Source organism: Hordeum vulgare, chromosome 1H (genome assembly GCF_904849725.1).
Source record: "Hordeum vulgare subsp. vulgare chromosome 1H, MorexV3_pseudomolecules_assembly, whole genome shotgun sequence".
Taxonomy (NCBI): Eukaryota; Viridiplantae; Streptophyta; class Magnoliopsida; order Poales; family Poaceae; genus Hordeum; species Hordeum vulgare.
In genome coordinates this window covers 376,964,326-376,983,138 of record NC_058518.1, presented here as the reverse complement: position 1 = coordinate 376,983,138, position 18,813 = coordinate 376,964,326, and the positions used below count along the sequence as shown (strand labels likewise).

General features: G+C 46.2%; 2 protein-coding genes across 4 annotated transcripts; one reads left to right on the top strand and one right to left on the bottom strand.

Annotated features, from left to right (window-relative positions):
- The first annotated feature begins 663 nt into the window (after positions 1-663).
- On the top strand, positions 664-4,668 carry LOC123438507 (putative pre-16S rRNA nuclease). 3 transcript variants are annotated; one of them, XM_045115783.1, is made up of 9 exons: positions 1,749-2,077; positions 2,183-2,318; positions 2,603-2,677; positions 2,999-3,329; positions 3,418-3,477; positions 3,580-3,692; positions 3,864-3,932; positions 4,228-4,279; positions 4,366-4,668. In XM_045115783.1, the coding sequence occupies exons 4-9, from the start codon at positions 3,042-3,044 to the stop codon at positions 4,480-4,482; spliced, it is 699 nt and encodes a 232-aa protein (XP_044971718.1). In that variant the 5' UTR covers positions 1,749-2,077; positions 2,183-2,318; positions 2,603-2,677; positions 2,999-3,041; the 3' UTR covers positions 4,483-4,668. The 3 variants fall into 3 exon arrangements, with proteins under 3 accessions (XP_044971719.1, XP_044971718.1, XP_044971717.1); XM_045115782.1 differs by having other exon boundaries at positions 2,815-3,329; XM_045115784.1 differs by lacking the exons at positions 1,749-2,077; positions 2,183-2,318; positions 2,603-2,677 and adding an exon at positions 664-699 and having other exon boundaries at positions 2,815-3,329.
- A 329-nt stretch (positions 4,669-4,997) lies between these two features.
- Positions 4,998-8,620, bottom strand: LOC123438491 (putative glucuronosyltransferase PGSIP7). The gene is made up of 5 exons (XM_045115781.1): positions 8,058-8,620; positions 6,839-7,100; positions 6,186-6,387; positions 5,946-6,093; positions 4,998-5,818 (listed from the first exon to the last, which is right to left on the bottom strand). The coding sequence occupies exons 1-5, from the start codon at positions 8,363-8,365 to the stop codon at positions 5,275-5,277; spliced, it is 1,464 nt and encodes a 487-aa protein (XP_044971716.1). The 5' UTR covers positions 8,366-8,620; the 3' UTR covers positions 4,998-5,274.
- Between the last annotated feature and the right edge of the window lie 10,193 nt (positions 8,621-18,813).

The following is an 18,813-nucleotide window of genomic DNA, read 5'->3' as shown; positions in this document are numbered from 1 at the left end:
AATCTCCTTAAAGATTGCTCAAATGTGCAAAGTCTGGCATGCAATTACTGTGATCGAATTTCTGAACATGGACTTAAAACAGTGTTAGGTAAGTGATGACAATAGTCCAGTAGCTGTGCGTTCTTACACCTGTACGAGTCTGGGGGGTGAATGTTCATTTTTATGATGTATGATGTATGTCTTCATTCTGCAGGCCTCTCAAACATGACATCGCTCAGCCTTAAGAAATGTGCTGCTTTTACAGGTGAAGGAGCAAAAGCTAGTTAACTTGGTAAATTTGGACCTTGAGCGATGCCCAAAAATTCATGGTGGCCTTGTTCACTTAAAAGGTGGCATTTTGTTCCATGAAACAATTGTTTGTAAAGCATGCCCAACCACCTAATTTATTCCAACGTATAAGACTTAAACCATACATGTTACTGTCGGTTATCACAACAATATGGGCATCTTTAGTGTTCTATTCTATACATTTTCATTTCCTGACATGTGATACATATATTTGTTTGTAGTCACTACAAGAACTCGCATGCGTCCTATTTATTCACATTCCGTTCAATAGCAAGTAACTCAGAAAAACTACTTGCCTCTGTTGCAATAACATAACATTCTTTATTTCTTTTACAGGCTTGAGAAAACTGGAAACGCTGAACATGAGATATTGTAATGGCATCACCGATTCAGATATGAAGTATTTATCAGGTTATAACTCTTCTATGACTTTATTTTTCATGTGAAAAATGCCAATCCCTACTTAGCATTGACATGTGGCTAGAATAATAAGCATTATGGAAATTCTGGGCAAGTACGTGTGCCGTGTTGGACGTGAATTGTTTGTAAACCTCTATAAACATCAAAGAATAGGAAGGAGAGTATAGAGCCATCGTTGAATATTTTTGTTCTGTATTTTTTTTTCCTATCTACTATGTTATCCCAATGATGTAGCACGTCATGTATGCAGAAATAACACAGCAAAAGAAGCCTGGGAGGTGATCAGGGAACTTCACCAGGCGTATCCAATCTAAATTTAATTCGTTTTGAGGTGTACCTGTTCTAAACTTAACTCCTTTTGATTTTGAGGTGTACCTGGAAGAGGCACGCACGAGGATATGGTTGCCGGATCTTCAGGCGCAGGTTGATGGCGAGGGAGGCAGCACCAGGCGCGACAAGGTGCTCTTCTCCAGGCGCAGTTTGAAGACGATGGAGTAGGCAGGGCAGACGAGGGAGACGAGGAAGGCAGCACCAGCGCGGCAAGGTCCTCGTCTGGTGCGGCGACCAGGCGACCAGGCGATGGAGGCGAGGGCTCCTCTGGTGCGGTGGACGGCGAGCAGGCGAGGCAGCACCAGGCGATGGAGGCGAGGGAGGTAGCACCAGGCGTGCGGCAAGGTCCTCCCCTGGTGCGGCGAGCAAGCGAGCAGGCGATGGAGGCGAGGGATCCTCTGGTGCGGCGAACGGCGAGCAGGCGACCATGCGATGGAGGCGAGGGCTCCTCTGGTGTGGCGGACGGCGAGCACGCGAGGGAGGCGACGGAGGCAGCACCAGGCGATGGAGTAGGTTGAAGACGACGAAGTAGGTGAGGGAGGCAGCACCAGTCGCGGCAACGTGCTCCTCTGGTGCGGCGAACGGCGAGCAGGCGAGGGAGGCGACGGAGGAAAAACCAGGCGATGGAGCAGGCGTGCGTTCGTGGGTCTGTGCCTGGAACCGTTTCTTCAGGCGGAGGTTCAAGTTTTGACCATACGAGGTGGGTCTGTGCTAGCGACGGGGGGATGGATCGCCAGGTCGTGCATGCGTGGCTGCCCTGTTTGTTTTAGTGGGTTTGTTTTGAACCGGTTTTTATTGAACTAATCGACTGTTTTATGAAGGGATTAAAAAAATCGATGGAACGGTGGCTAGCGGTAGGAGGGGGATCGCTGGTGGTCGAACGATCACGACGGCAGACCCCCCTTTAATAGTAGAGATTTTTTGTGCTCTGATATGACTAATAGTGGATTGAATCTCCTTAAAGATTGCTCAAATGTGCAAAGTCTGGCATTCAATTACTGTGGTCGAATTTCTGAACATGGACTTAAAACAGTGTCAGGTAAGTGATGACAATAATCCAGTAGCTGTGCTTTCTTACACCTGTACGAGTCTGGGGGGTGAATGTTCATTTTTATGATGTATGATGTATGTCTTCATTCTGCAGGCCTCTCAAACATGACATCGCTCAGCCTTAAGAAATGTGCTGCTTTTACAGGTGAAGGAGCAAAAGCTAGTTAACTTGGTAAATTTGGACCTTGAGCGATGCCCAAAAATTCATGGTGGCCTTGTTCACTTAAAAGGTGGCATTTTGTTCCATGAAACAATTGTTTGTAAAGCATGCCCAACCACCTAATTTATTCCAACGTATAAGACTTAAACCATACATATTACTGTCGGTTATCACAACAATATGGGCATCTTTAGTGTTCTATTCATTTCCTGACATGTGATACATATATTTGTTTGTAGTCACTACAAGAACTCGCATGCGTCCTATTTATTCACATTCCGTTCAATAGCAAGTAACTCAGAAAAACTACTTGCCTCTGTTGCAATAACATAACATTCTTTATTTCTTTTACAGGCTTGAGAAAGCTGGAAACGCTGGACATGAGATATTGTAATGGCATCACAGATTCAGATATGAAGTATTTATCAGGTTATAACTCTTCTATGACTTTATGAAGGGATTAATTTTTTTTGGTAAAATGATGGCTAGCGGTAGGAGGGGGATCGCTGGTGGTCGAACAATCACGACGGCAGATACCCTTTAATACTTAGACATGACTTCAACAGCCGGAGTTGAATAGAATGACGAAGGCATGCCGTAGCCGTCCTTTCTTGATCGTGCTATGCTGGCCCGGCTAAGCAAAGAGGGGCCCAATGCTAAGGGACCAGGTGACTGGCAGGCTCAGCGAAGCCCGTAAGGGTCAATAAAGCCCATAAGGGCCCTTATCCAAATCCATCCACAAAATGGCAGGGGTCTCTGTAGTCGCATCGCCCCCACTACGCCGAACTTCGCCATGGCAACCGCGAAGCCAGCGGCGCCGATGCCGCTCCCACGGGCCGCCGCCTTCCCGCGAATCCTTCCACTGCGCCTCCCGGGGCGCCAAAGGGCAGGAATTACCGGGGCCTCGCCTCCTCCCACCACCTGCAGCGGGGACACCGGGGGCGTTCTTCCTGCCCGGCTCCAGCCGAACGCGCGCCGGCCGCTCTGGCACGGCGGCGGGTTCAGCCTCGGCGTGGACCTGGGCGCCGCGCGCACAGGGCTCGCCGTAGGCCGTGGCATCACCCAGCCCCGTCCCCTCACCGTACGCGCCCTCACACTCGAAATCTACTACGCTTTTGCTCCCTTCGGGTGACTTTGGGATTTGAAAATGGGCTAGCTGATTCCGCCAGGTTCTGAAGCTGCGGGGGCAGAAGCTGGAGCTGATGTTGCTCGACGTAGCTCAGAAGCAGGTAGAAAATTTTCCATCTTCTCTCTCGTTCCCTTCTCTGTGCCCTGAGTCTGCCCGGCATTTCAATCGAGCGTGAATTTGCTGCCCCTGCCCCGTTTTGCAGGAGGCGGGCGAGCTGATCATCGGGCTGCCGGTCTCAGCCGACGGGAGAGAGACTCCGCAGTCTAACAAGGTGCGGAGCGTCGCCGGAAGGCTCGCCGTCCAGGCGGCCGACAGGTGCGTGCGTGGGCCTCTGGGTTGCAGTTACAGAATGGGCAGCGCACTAGCAAGCAAGGAGGGAAAAAGGCTTGTTGCAGTGTTCTTCACTTCAGTTCAGTCCAGTAGAGAAGCGTTCAGTGTTTCAGTACTTTTGAGTCTGGCTCAGTGTGTTTTGTTTGAACAGCGCAGGGGCTTGAGGGTTTACCTGCAGGATGAGCATGGAACATCGGTGGACGCCCTTCATTACATGATCTCAAGGTAGGGTGTCTACCCTGTCAGTCATGCCAACTTTGCTACTACTCCCTCCGTTCCTAAATATAAGACCTTCTAGAGATTACACTATAGACTACATACGGAGCAAAACGAGTGAATTCATACTCTAAAATATGTCTATATACATCCGTATATAGTCTATAGTGTAATCTCTAAAAGGTCTTATATTTAGGAACGGAGGGAGTACCTGTCATAAACTTTACTTCGAAAACCACCAAGAAAACAAGTTCGATAAATCTCACTACGACCGTTGTCTCGGTCTGATACCCATGTTCTTCAGGGGTGTCAAGAGGTCTTCCCGTGACGACAAATCTGATGCGTATGCTGCTGTGGTACATATCATTCTAGCCTATTCACAATTTTTTACAGGCTCTTGTGTGTCCCAACTTCCAACTTGACTAGTTTACTTTGTCTGTAGATGATTCTGGATAGATACTTCTTGTCATCAGGTCAAGGGGCTCAGATTGTTCTTCCTAGGCAACAGGAACTGCAGGACAAATTAATAGCAAAACCAAGGCAAGATGCTGATATTTAGGAAGGGGTGTCTACCTTTTCCCACTTTAGACAACAATTTAACAACTATGTTGTGTTAGAGAGGGCTTTACATCCTGAACATATAATACGATCAGCTAACTTCAATTGACTGTACAATCTCATCGTTAGCTCTATTACGGATTTTGTATCGACAATTTGTTATCAAGATACTTATGTAGCTGATTCATACTCCCTCCGTTCCTAAATATAAGTCTTTTAAGAGATTTCACTAGATAACTACATACGAAGCAAAATGAATGAATCTACACTCTAAAGTATGTCTATATACATCCGTATGTAGTCCTCTAGTAGAATCCCTAGAAAGACTTATATTTAGGAACGGAGGGAGTAGATTTCTAGATTAATGTTGTGATGATTCGTCTGCTTTTTAATAGCTTTCAAGAGTTCTGCATCGAGTCCCCAGGACCACAAGACTCTCTTTTCCAGAAAAATGGAAAGAAAAGCTTTCAGTTAAATCAGTTATATGCATGTTTTCCAAATCACGGAGACAGGAAATAACTTGCTCAAACATAGTTTGAACTGAATGATAATTTACAACAGACCCATTCCCCAGCGGATGCAATGGAAATGTTTTTTCGTTCAGTTCAGTACAACTGATCAATCTTTTGTATCTGCATTCAAATATTAGTTGCTCAGGCAATGTTCTAAAGTTACTTCTGCTACAAAGCGGATTGCTGGAGACAAAATAGTCAGAATGAATCAAGAAGAATCAGCCGATCTGAATCAGCTGTCCATATGATGATATGAAGCACATCAAACCTTTACAAAAGAATCAGTACAGTTTGCTAAATTCAGTCTCAGGTGCAGGGTCACCAAGCCGGGGGAAGTGCGGATCCCTCTCAAGCATTGTTTGCAATGAGTCCATCACCCTCACCATGGATGCCCACAGGAATGGTGCAGAGCAGAACGCATAGGCGACGACTACCAGAATCCTCGCAATACCGTCATGGTACCAAGGGAATGCCATGACAAAGAGCATTCCAACAATCCCAAGCCATGCTGTGAGCACGGCAAGCGGTGGGAGCAGGAATGCATTGATCACGACCATTGAGAAGGCGAGGACACCAAACAGGTACATGGACCAACCCATGATTGGATGAATTGTGCATGGGATTACGAAGAACGGGATCGTATAAGCAGCCATCATGGCCACAAACCCGGCCAGCTTGATTAGCCACTGCACCAGGGCACCTTGTTTCTCAGGTCGCCGATTATAGCACAGTTTTGTCATCTGTGGCCTTGCCAGTCTGGTGAGCGCTATGATCCCTATGTACATTAGCAGCTCCATGAGGACCACCGGAATTTCAGCAGCATAACTGTGAAATGTGGACCAGGGAAGGAATGTTAGTAGGCAGAAATTAAATGCACAGAATGCATGCCATATGATTTCTTTCCTATCTGCTCAAGTATATATTCTGGTCATAAATTGTTGCTTTCACTCACCCAAGGTCATCCCAGCGTTGCTTGTGCCAGGAAAGGCCCAGTGGCAAGATTGGCCAGGACCACCAGTACCAGGGTTTAAACCAAGGGGCACTGGGGAATGTGATCACGCTGTTAGGCCCACATGGAACATGCCAATGCAGTTTAAGATCTGCAATATTTCAGTCAAATGTCGGTAAATATCTTTGGAAGCAAGAACCATACGAAGGTTAGAGAATGGAGATGAACGGCAGAGATGCTCACAGTAGTATGATGCGTCCATCTGATAGCCGAGAGGAAGGCGATATGTTCCGTTGAGTTTGGTGCCATTTTCAGGAGGATGGAACAATGGTTTGTCCAGCAAGTCCGGGAAGCAGCCGACTAGAAAGCCTTGGTCTGCACCGTCAGAGTTGTCACGACCAATCTCCAGGTCATGAAGCATGCCATTAAACACATCCCTAGAAGGCTGTAGATTGGATAAAAACGCCAATGTCAGATGCTTTTTGAAGACAAAAGTTATCTGCGTGAAAGATATCTTCAGGTGCATTAGCTGTGGTCAAGGCAAATGATATACCTTCCGATCTGAAACTAGATAGGCAATTATTTAAGAAAAATCTTCTGACTGTGTGTTTGTGGTGGTTTAGTGGAGCTATCATGCCAACCTATCAATAGTCCCACCTATCAATAGTTGCTCATCTGGCTTATGCCACTACGTACCATCATCAACAGAGGTAGCGATATGACTCAGTTTAGGAACTGTACTATCATCAGCATACTAAAGGACACGATCTAGTTCAACACAGATCGTTACATGATCAGCTCAACAGGCCCATAACATTTCAAGTAGAAGAAGAATTTGACATTTGGTACAGGCGGTACAAATTGCAAGGTACAAACCAGAAGAACTGGGACCATACCTGGAGCACGAAAAGGCCTGTGTGGAAGTAGCATGGATTGATGAAAACAGCACAGAACTGGCCACACTGGAAGAGCTCATCGGTGTTCTGGAGGAAGATGTTGTCGGAGTCGATCATGACGACACGCTCGTATTCAACCAAGCTCCATGCGTAGAGCTTGTTCAGTGTCAGCTTAAACCTCCTGTTCATTCCTCCAAGGTTGCCCTCGTAAGGATTCTTCAGGTTCTCGACAACCACCACCCTCATGCCATCCTCCTCCCTCCTGTTCCCGTTCACCACCATCACAAAATGTCATATTTCAGTTCAGACTGGGAACGGAATGCATATCTTTGTTCGCGTTGCATTTCCTTTCTTTTCTGAAATGAATTAGCTATGATTTGGGCGCGGCCATGGTTCAAACCAATCATTTCGGCTTTGACCATATCCAAAACATATACTCCTACTGTATTTTGAAATCAATTTAATTAAGAGGAAGGAAAGTTGACCACTCAAACTGGAAACCAACCGATTTCTTATAAGAGAAGCCACCAAACAAATACTCCTACTCGTCAAAGCTCACAGCATGTACTCACATAATACAGCATATTCTCTGAGAGTGGTAACATAGTGCTACTAATCAAGAGCACACAACGGTGATGTGTCAGTCAAGAACATTTACTTGAGCAGACTTATGGTAAACAGCATGGAGACTTCAGACTTACTCCCTCCGTTCCTAAATATAAGTCTTTCTAGAAATTCTACTAGAGGACTACATATGGATGTATATAGACATAATTTAGAGTGTAGATTCATACATTTTGCTTCGTATGTAGTCACCTAGTGAAATCTTTTTAAAAACTTATATTTAGGAACGGAGTGAGTACGTAAGTAAAATACTAGATACTCCAGAAGCTTCCTAGTCCTATCTGTAGGTGGGCCAGGGGCCAGGACCCGCCCCCGCAAGGCCATCGTGCGGACAAATTACTTGCCAAAAACAACCCCTCGTCTTCGCCTTCGTCCTCACCCACACAAGGAAAGAAACGTTTGCCATTGACGAAAAAGAAAAGGAAAGAAACGCTTGCTTATAATTTAATGATCAAAATTAACTGCAACGCGTCAACGATGGAGCTCGAATCCGTTTCTCCTCGCGACCAACCGCGCCCAAATGTAAGCATAAGCGGCGGAAGAGTCCAAGGGAGGGAGGGAGGGAGGGAGGGGAGGGGCGGGGGCGTGCACTCACATTGCGCGGACCCAGTCGCGGGGCACATCGGAGGAGGCGATGAGGACGCGGTCGGCGTCGGCGCCGACCCTGGAGAGGGAGCGCATCATCACGCGCACCGCCACGTAGAACTCGTAGTCCCGCGGCGTCCCCATGTACATCATCGCCGCGTACGCGTGCCGGTGGCGCCCCTGCCCCTGCCGCACGGCCACCCCCCTCTGCCCGTGCTCCTCCGCCGCCGCCCCCGCCAACGAGGCCGACGCCGACGCGACGACCAGCCACAGAATCGCCGCCGCCACGGCCACCGCCGCGGCGAGACGCCGGTCCATCGCCGGCCGAGCTAGCGCGCGTCAACTCCCCGGTCAACAAGCCGCGCCGCGCCGCGCCGCCCTGCGGGCCGGATGCCTCCCCCCGTGTTACCACCGCGTGCGCCGGCGACGCTTGGAACGGCAGCTTGGCGGAGACGCTCGTCTCGTCTCGTCTCGGGAATTCCCTCGTCTTTATTACGCTTCTAGACTTCCAGTTGGCAGGAGCAGAGGAAGGAAAGAAGGAAGAGAGAGAGGGGGAAGAGAGTAGAGGAATGGAAACGGGCCGGTGGCGTTTATTTATGAGCCCGGCCCGGTCGCGATTCTCGCCTCGCTCTCGTGCGTAGGTTTCGTAGCAGGCTCGTAGATTGGCGTGGTGGGACAGGGCAGGTTCACCTGAGGAGGTCCCGTCGCTGGCGTGTGGGGCGCGAGCACGGCGGGACCCAAGCGAGGTATCGGGCGTGCGGCCCGTGGTGGACTACCAAAGTGGAAGGAAAGGAAGAGGTCACGCGCCCCTGCTTCTTATTCGTACGAGCTTGTAAGCTGCGACCTGTGAAGCGTGACCGTGGAACGTGAAGTGAAGGCTTCGGCTTGGTCCAAAGGGAAAAAATCGTCACGTGGTACGGGGATGGTGGGGTGGTGGCGGTAGGGGATGGACGACTCGGATGGACCCGTTCTACGGGCTGAAAACGCGGGGATTGATTGCAGCAGCAGGGGGCGTTGAAAGTAACTCCTCCCAAACGGAAAGCCCTATTTGACACTATGATACTAAGGGCTTGTTTGGTTTTCAGCCATGCTTTATCAAGTTAAAATTTGACAACTACATTTTAGTTGGCATATGTTTGGTTTTTACCACATTTCGGCTTGCCACACTTTATTGTTCTTATGTCCCATTTGTCATAGAGTCAACTTTTTTGCCAACTTTTACCAAAGTTTGATATTCGTTTTTTCAGCCATACTTTATGGTTTGCCACACTTTAATGGCTTGTCACACTTTGGCTTGGCAAAATTAGTCTTTAACCAAACATGTCCTAACTTATGATATTATGCATTATGGATGTAGTATCATACACATACTAACATGTGTATGATACTACATCCGTAATGCATAATGTCATAGGTTAGTATCATTGGATAGTTCATTTATTGTCATGCATGACACATATTTGCACAACATTTAATATGATACAGTATCATGATATGATATTCAATCCTTTCTTTCTTCATTTAATTATATGTCACCTCATTAAATATGTCTAGTTAGTATGCATGATACTACATGTGATACTCCCATCACGATCAGCCTAAGATGACTTATAAAGCGAGACGGAGAGAGTAAAATATGTACTGTTCGTAATATTTTTTTATTATGAATTCAATTATATGCTTTTGATGGCATATAAGACTGGTTGTAATGGGGAGTGTCATATACTAGTATCACGCATATGATATACTAGTATATGATACTACATTCGTAGTGTATAGTATCATAAGTTACTCCCTCCGTTCTTAAATATAAGTCTTTTTAGAAATTTCACTAGAAGACTACATACGGATCAAAATGGATGAATCTACATTCTAAAATATGTCTGTATACGTCCGTATGTAATCTTCTAGTGAAACCTCTTAAAAGATTTATATTTAGGAACGGAGGGAGTAGTATCATAGGATAGCTCATTTATTGCCATGCATGACACATATTAGCACATCATTTAATATGATACAGTATCATCATGATACTCAATCATCTCTTTCCTCCTTTAATTCTATGCCACCTCACCAAAATTGCCTAGTTGGCGTGCATGATATTACTTATGATACTACCATTACGGACAACCTAGAGTATCATAACTAGTACACCCTCTGGTCCTTTTTACTCCATTTATAAGATTTGTGTCACATGCAAAAAAGAAGATTTTTGTCACCTGCAAAAAAAGATCTGCGAGTCGAAGCTTACAAAGTTTGACCAAAATTATGTCAAAAACTATCAACATCTATAATATACCAAATACATATAATATGAAACTACATTTCATAATGAATCTAATGATACTGATTTAGTATCGTAAATGTTCATACCTTTGTCTATAAGTTTGATAAAATTAGAGGTTCTTTGAGTTCACACAAGATTTGTATGTAGGCTAAAAAGGACTGGAGGGAGTATCATACATGAGTGTTGAGCAATTTTGATGACGTGGCATGAAATTAAATAAAAAAACAAGGATTGGTTATATATCACGATATCATATCATATTAAATATTTTGGTACCATGTGCCTTGCATGACAATAAATAAGGTCATATAAGGGCATCTCCAAGGGTGACCTTGAAACCGTCCGCATAGATCCAACCGCGTGGTTCGGACACCAGAAGCCATACAACCCGGATCTGTATCGGTCCGTCGAGCGGTCCGGACCATGTTTTTCACGCAAATCGGAACCAAATGTGGGGACTTTGCGGGATTCCAGACATGAGTCACGTCATACTCTTACACCATGGCCCACCCAAAAGAAAGACAGGCCCACACTTATTGTAGCACCATGCATTGTTTCCTCGTCAGAATCCTCCACTCTCTTCTTTCATCTCGCTGCTCTTCATCCAATTCTCGCTCTTTTCTCCCACTATATTCTTTTTCCCCACCATCGACGCATGGAACTGGACAAGGACCTGCCGAAGATGGAGGTGGTGGAGGTGCGGGAGGATTTGAGCATCACCCTCTCCCGAAAGATCAACTAGGCGACGCGACGAAATCGCCACATCGAAGCAAAGGCCGCGGAGGAGGAAAAGCTCAGGAAGCGGAAGTATGGCAAAGAGCGCGTTGGTGGCGTCTATGTGGGTGGGTGTAATTCCCCAAGTGTGTAGTTGCCATATTTGGAACCTATCTTATGTGGGTCCACCTTGTCATGAACATGTTTGATCTTAATGCATGTATGATTTCACGTGGCACTTGATCTTCTTTGGTTGTGTGGCTATATTTTTTTTGCTTGCCTTGTAAGTTTGTGCTTGAGATCATGTGGTGTTGGCCTTGTGATCCCATGTGATGATGGAGTGGGGAGTAGAAGTGTGGTGGTTAATTATTTGAAAACCCCTTTGTCATTTCAAACCCCTTTTCTTTCCTTTTAAATCTCATGTCCAAATTCCATCTTCTCCAAAGCTGGTTTTAAAATGTCTTGTGTTTAGAATATATTGTGGGATAAGGATGTGATAGTTTGGAGTTTTATTGTTTGACTTGAGGGTGCAAATAAATAACAAAACAGATTATTTAAATGCTGTTTTGGTATTTATTAAAGTAGCCTCATAAATACTTTTAGTATTTTATTTAAATAGTATGTTCATTTTCAGGTCCACGACCATTTTTGTGTTGATTTTATCTTCTTTAGTTTGCCCTGTACCTATTTTCTTTTCTCTGGTTTATTTTTAATAGGAAAAGAGCCAGAGGGCCTCTCTCTTCTATCTGGCGCACTAAGTGGGCTCCCTCCCACTTAGCGGCCCATCTTCTCTTTCTCTCGCAGCCCAGCGTCATTGCCCCTGTAGACGGTGTCCTCTTCCCCCTTCCTCCGTCAGCTTCCTTCAGGCTTGCGGGATTCAGAGCAACGGTGTTTGACGGCGTCACGGACGTCGAGGAGCGTCCCTCGCCCCTCTCCTCCATAAAAGGAACCCCCCTTGGTGTCCGTGCAGATAGGGTTTCCCCTCTCGCGCCGCCACCTCCATTCCCTCTCCATCTCTCTCTCTCTCTGTCGACACGCACCAGGTAAGGGAAGAGTCCTTCCGCCATGGCCGTGGGTTGAGGTGATCCCCGCCGTCGCGTCCGAGCCTCTTCTTCCCCTCCGACGACTCGGCGAGCACACCGGATCATCCAGGGATCCATCCCCGTGGCTAGGTCGACGAGATCGCCCCTGCTTCCTCTTCTCCACGACGGCGGCTCCCTTCCCCGACGAGCAGACTAGATCGGCGACTTCCGCTTCTTCCACTGCTTCCTCTCCGTCCACGGCCGAGGTCTTCTTCTGTTGGGTGAGCAGATCTCTCTCTTTCCCCTTCCCTGTCGTAGATCATCGAGTAGGAGCCGTAGGTCGCCGACGAGTTGCTCCCTGTCGTCGGCGCCGCCGCACACCGTAGTTAGGCCGCTGTGGTTCGTCTCGGCGGCGTTAGCATAGGAAACGGAACCGTGGATGCGTAGCCGTCCTTCCGTCAATGAGTCGTTGGTCGATTTGTCCTGTGTCGTCGGCGGGACAGTTCCCCTGTTCCGGCCGCCGTGGATCTTCTGTGTATCTCGAAGGGGGATGCTCAAAAGAGATAGTGCCCTTCTCTGTCAACTCCTTGACCGTAGCATAGTGGTAACGTTCGATGTGTGCCTGTTGAGAGGGCGCGGGTTCGATCCCCCCCTCGGAACTCTTTTGTTTTTCGATTTACTTCTGCACAATAGCCAACAGGGACTAGTTACCCTGTACATGCCCCCTTCCCTGTCGATAGAATGGCAGTGGTAGAGTGGTATGGCTCTGTAGTTGTGCACAGGAGCCCTGGGTTCGAATCCCAAGCTGAACCTGTTGTATTTTTTTCCTTCTTTTATTTTTTTTTCTCTTTTGCTTGTCCTACTTCACTTATGCCTAAACAATAGGTATTAAAGTGGCCCTTTTAATTCCTTTTCCTGCTAGTGTAGTTAGAGGCAGGATGTGTGTTTCTGTGTGTGTTGTGCACACACTTGTAGGTGTATGTGTGGTATGTGTGCATGTGATATATATGCTAGTGTGTGTATGTGAGGTTTTGCTAAGTAAGTGTTAGTGATGTAGTGGCAGCTAGTATGTGCAATTGTGAAGTAGTGTGTGATGTGGGTGTTGAGTTGATATGTGTGTAAGTAGTGCACACAACATGTGGTACCTAGTAGGAGTGTTTGTGATGTGACGCTTCCATGATTTCTTGCATAGTAGATCCCCTTCGGTGTTGGATTAAGAGCTTGTGATGTGGGTGTTGAGGTGATATGTGTGTGTGGTGAAAACAGCCCCATTTGCAACACTTGTGCACCTCCTCATGTTCATATGAGAGAGGGCATGATGTGTGTGTGTGTGGGTGATCTAGTGAAAGTAGTGCTTGTGATGTTGTTGTGCATGACACAAACATGGGGTTCAAACCCTCATGTCACTATTGTCTTTGTGCACATGAGCATAACTATGTAGTAGTTTTCTAGTGATAGTCACATGAGATGTTGCACTATTCCCTATACATGATTTGGAGTAGCTTCTTCCTTCTTAATTTGTGGTCACTTGTTCCAAGTAAGTGCCCACATATTATATATGATTTTGGGATAGAATCTCCCAAGGAATACAATGGTGAGGTTAGTTTTGCCATTGGGACACTTTCTGGAGTTGACATATTCAGATTCGTTCCAAGTTTGCTCTTTGTTTCCATGGAATAGGTTGAGCCCAAGGGCATGGTTTCTTGTGTGGTAGTAGTAGGTGATCTCCTCTACAACATGTTGGTGTCAAATCTCTATTAGTGTTTCTTGTGTGCAAGTTGTGCCTAGACAAAGTGGGCATGTGGCTGAAATTCCAGATTAGTGAAAATCTGAGATTTTCACAAAGTCTGAGAATCTGTTTATATTTTCTTCTCCTGTAGATGAGGTTGTGCAGGTCAAGGTGTTGTGATCTAGCCTTAGCTTTCAACTGTAAAGTTGGACCTGATATGTTTGTCTAGCTCCCTGTAAAATTTCATGTCATTTGGAGACCTGTAGATATTGTTTTGGCTGCTATAAAAATGCTTCAGAGCATAGACAGAAAGTGAGAATCTGGAATTTTCACTAAGTCCCTGAAAACTGATGGTTTTGGGCAAGTTTACAGCCTTGTATCTTTCTATGTTTAATTCCTTTTTGTGTGATTCTTGCTTGTGCTTGTAGTATTCTTGGATAGCTACAACCACATATATTATTTGTCATGTTTGGGTGGCTGTAGGTGCTTTGCATGTAGCTCACAAAGTGCTATGATGCAGTTTATGGCAGATTGTGTAGTTTTGTCATTTTGATGTTTGTGAGTGCTTAGTTGATGTTGTGGTATTCTTCTTTGCTCCATCCCATCCATGATGGTTTGTTTTATGTCTTGGCAACCTGGAAATACCAGAGTTGTGCCATTTGAGTGTGTGGTGATGATTTTGACACGTAGGGCTTCATATCTTGTTTCGTTGATTCCCGTTGATCCGTAGCTCCGATTGTAATGTTATTTATATGATTTTGCATCGTTTTCTCGAGGCTCATCTGATCATGTAATTCTCATGCATGTCAAAATAGCTTATGGTGCAGTTCTGTACAGGAACATGTATTTACTCCTTATGCTTGTGCTAGTGGAAGAAATAGCGATGCATGCTCATATTCATCTCATGCATCATGTGCTTGTTGCATCTTGAGGTGCTGTTGTTCATTGGATGTTATTCTTATGTTGGGTAGCACAGGGATCGGAGAACGAATACGTGGATTCAGGAGAGTACGTGCAGGACGATCAGGAACCATTCCAAGCTGAGGATATCACAGGCAAGATGATATGACCTTGATTCCATCTCTAGACTTGTTATGCTAGATTACGTTTCCTTGTCATATGCTCGCTGCCTAGCACTGAAATATATGCCTCTTGTTATGCCATGAACCCAAACACTGATCCCTTCCTAGCAAATTTGAATGGCTAAGTCGGCTTTGCTCAACTACTAATGTTAGCGTTGCTAGATGCAGGTGCTTTGCCTCATGTGATAACATGAGCTTGATATCATTATCTTAAATTCTGTTATTTAACTAATGCACCTATATACTTGGTAAATAACGGAAGGCCTAGCCTTTTGCCAGGTGATTTGTTCCATTATTGCCGCCATAGTTACCGGCTACCGGTGTTTGATTCCATATTGATCGCTCCTAACACGTTCGGGGTTGTTATGGGGACCCCTCGATAAATCGCATAGTGTTAAGACTTGTCCGGCAGGACCCAACATTGGTTTTAATTTGCTAATCACTTAATAATAATCTGCATAGGGAATAGCTACCCCGAGGAACTTAATCAACAACCCGGGCCAGTGCTACTCATGAGTGTTGGTCCACCCACCTAGCAGTCGGCAAGACCACCCAAGGAAACTTGAGGTTTGGTCCTTGTCCACTTTGATAGACGGTGTTGTCCTGAGACTGAGATATGCGGCTCTTATCAGGGTCGTCGACACACCGGGAGGTCGTGCTAGTCTTGTCTTACCTTAGCGATATATCTTGCGTATAGGAATCCCAGTGAAGCTTTGGTTCTCCCCAGAGTGGAGGTTTTCCTCTAAGGAATCCGGCGAGATCACGAGATTCGTGATAGAGGATTACTTTGCGGCCTGTGTACGTTTGTGATGGACTAGTTGGAGCACCCCTGCAGGGTTTAATCTTTCGGAAAGCCGTGCCCATGGTTATGTGGCAACTTGGAGTATTTTGTTAACATCCGGTAATAGACAACTTAAACAAAAGCTAATAAAATTGCCAACTGTGTGCGTAACCGTGACTGTCCCCTCGAAGATCTCTCTTCGATCGGGAACACGGTGGGGTTATGAATGACGTAGGTAGGTGTTCAGGATCACTTAGTGATCAAGTATTATCGACCGCTAGTATATACCACCTTCATATATGTTCTACGTAAGTTAGCCATCATATCAAGCTTAGGATGCTGCAACCTTAAACACTCTACCCTATCCAACCTAATAACTTGACTAGTTCTGGCACCAAGGTCATAGATTGTTGAGTCCCCGTGGCTCACGGATTCCTTCACAACACCAACAGGTTCGGGTACCCCAGAGACAGGTGATCCCGACGGCACGCAGCTGGCGTGGCAGTATGATGAGGAGACCGACCGCGTGTACATGAACTATCCAGAAGATTGAGGCATGGTCGTGATCGTGGGCCAGCAGGCAGGGTAGCATAGCCATTTCCCTTGTTTTGTAGTCCGTAGCGGAACTACTTTGATTGTATGCGTGATGTACTCTGATATATTTATGAGAAGGCAATTGAACCCCTGATTGTCTATCTGTTATTATTATGTATGTGCTGTGATACCTTGTTTGTGAGACGCTTAGATGCGCTCCTTTCCAATTCGGGGCCTCGATCCCCAGATCGGAAAGGACCGCATCTTAGTCGTTACAGTGGGCGTGCTGGTCGTGGACATGGTGGAGTCGCGGACATCAAGGAGGAAAAAGGCGGAGGGGGTTCAAACTGATGATGGCGATGACTAAGAAGAAGCTAGCGCTCGAAAACAAGAGGTATGTGCTCGAAAAGAACAAGGATGTGCTCGAGAAGAGGAAGGATCTTGTCAAAGAAAAGAAGATGAAGATCGCAACTGATGCGGAGGACGCAAAAATGTTCTCCTTCCATTTGGAGCCTATGGATGTCGACCCAAGAGTGATCGTGCAAGTCGTTCTCTACAAGATGTTATAGAGGCAAAAAGTGAGTTGGGAGGCGTGGAGAATGAGGAAGAGGCAGCAGGGAAAGAGGTGGAGGTTGCCTACGTTGAGGCAAGGACACCTTGAGCGCAGAGGCTAGGATTGTCGGTCCGACAGGGTAGATATTGTTTGAGCGGACTGATATTCGTTGTGATCGGGCATGCACAATCTAAGTTGTAGCGACTAAGATGCGGTCCTTTCCGATTTAGGGAACGAGGCCCGAATTGGAAAGAAGCGCATCTAAGCGTTTCGCAAGCACGGTAACATAGCACATACATAATAATAATAGAATGAAAATAAGGGATTCAATTTCCATCTCTTAAATATATCAGAGTTACATCACACATCCAAACAAGGTAGTTCCGCTACGGGCTACAAAACATGAGAAATGACTATGCTACCCTCCATGCTTGCCCAGGATCACGACCACGCCTCAGTCTTCTGGATAGTTGACGTACAGGCGGTCGTTCTCCTCATCGTACTGCCACGCCAGTTGCATGCTGTCGGGATCACCTGTCTCGGGAGTACCTGAACCTGTTGGTGTTTTGAAGGAATCTGTGAGCCACGGGGACTCAACAATCTATGACCTCGGTGCCAGAACTAGCCAAGTTATTAGGTAAGGAATGTGGAGTATTTAGGTTGCAACATCCTAAGCTTTATAGTGGCTAACTTACGTAGAACACGTATTGAAGGTGGTCTATACTAGCGATCGAAGTTTAGCTGATCACTAAGTGATCCTGAACACCTACTTACGTCAAACATAACCCCACCGTGTTCCCGATCGAATAGAGGTCTTCGAAGGGGACAGTCACGGTTACGCACACAGTTGGCAATTTTATTAGAGTTATGTTTAAGTTGTCTATAACCGGATGTTAACAAATATTCCAAGCTGTCACATAACCGCGGGCACGACTTTCCGAAAGATTAAACCCTGTAGGGGTGCTCCAACTAGTCCATCACAAACGGTCACGACCGCAAAGTAATCCTCTATCACGAATCTCGTGATCTCGTCGGATTCCTTAGAGGAAAACCTCAACTCTGGGGAGAACCAAAGCTTCACCGGGATTCCTATACACAAGATATATCGCTAAGGTAAGACAAGACTAGCAGGACCTCCCGTCGTGTCGACGACCCCGATAAGAGCCGCGTATCTCAGTCTCAGGACACGACGGATGAGCGATGGTTACCACGCCAAAACACCGAGTTGCCCCGGGGAGCGTAATAAGCTGCTCTGGGTTGGACCAACACTCATGAGGAGCACCGGCCCGGGTTGTTGATTAAATTCCTTGGGGTAGCTATTCCCTATGCAGATTATTATTAAGTGATTAGCAAATTAACACCAATGTTGGGTCCTGCCGGACAAGTCTTAACACTACACGATTTATCAAGGGGGTCCCCATAATAACCCCGAACGTGTTAGGAGCGATCAGTTATGGAATCAAACACCGGTAGCCGGTAACTATGGCAACAATAACGGAACAAAACACCCGGCAAGAGGCTAGGCCTTCCATTATTTACCAAGTATATAGGTGCATTAATTAAATAAAAGATTTAGCATAATGATATCAACTCATGTTATCACATGAGACAATTGCACCTGCAACTAGCAACGCTAACATTAGTAGCTGAGCAAGCCTACTTAGCCCTTCAAGATTTTCTAGGAAGGGATAAGTGTTTGGATTTCATGGCTATATCAGGAGGCAATTATTTCAGTGGTAGGTAGCGAGCATATGACGAAGAAACGTGAATCTAGCAAAACAAGTCTAGAGATGGAATCAAGGTCATATCATCTTGCCTGTGATGTCTGATGTCTACTACGCAACCTTCTCCTTGTAGACGTTGTTGGGCCTCCAAGTGCAGAGGTTTGTAGGAAAGTAGCAATTTTCCCTCAAGTGGGTGACCTAAGGTTTATCAATCCGTGGGAGGCGTAGGATGAAGATGGTCTCTCTCAAGCAACCCTGCAACCAAATAACAAAGAGTCTCTTGTGTCCCCAACACACCCAATACAATGGTAAGTTGTATAGGTGCACTAGTTCGGCGAAG

Excerpts from the sequence above, each read along its gene's own strand:
- LOC123438507 (XM_045115784.1), top strand. The coding sequence starts at position 3,042 with ATGGCAACCGCGAAGCCAGCGGCGCCGATGCCGCTCCCACGGGCCGCC. Across the intron at positions 3,330-3,417 it reads CCCAGCCCCGTCCCCTCACC|GTTCTGAAGCTGCGGGGGCA; the intron begins GTACGCGCCCTC and ends TGATTCCGCCAG. Across the intron at positions 3,693-3,863 it reads GCCGTCCAGGCGGCCGACAG|GGGCTTGAGGGTTTACCTGC; the intron begins GTGCGTGCGTGG and ends TGAACAGCGCAG.
- LOC123438491 (XM_045115781.1), bottom strand. The coding sequence starts at position 8,365 with ATGGACCGGCGTCTCGCCGCGGCGGTGGCCGTGGCGGCGGCGATTCTG. Across the intron at positions 6,094-6,185 it reads GATGGACGCATCATACTACT|ATCTTAAACTGCATTGGCAT; the intron begins GTGAGCATCTCT and ends GAAATATTGCAG. Across the intron at positions 5,819-5,945 it reads CAACGCTGGGATGACCTTGG|TTATGCTGCTGAAATTCCGG; the intron begins GTGAGTGAAAGC and ends CACATTTCACAG.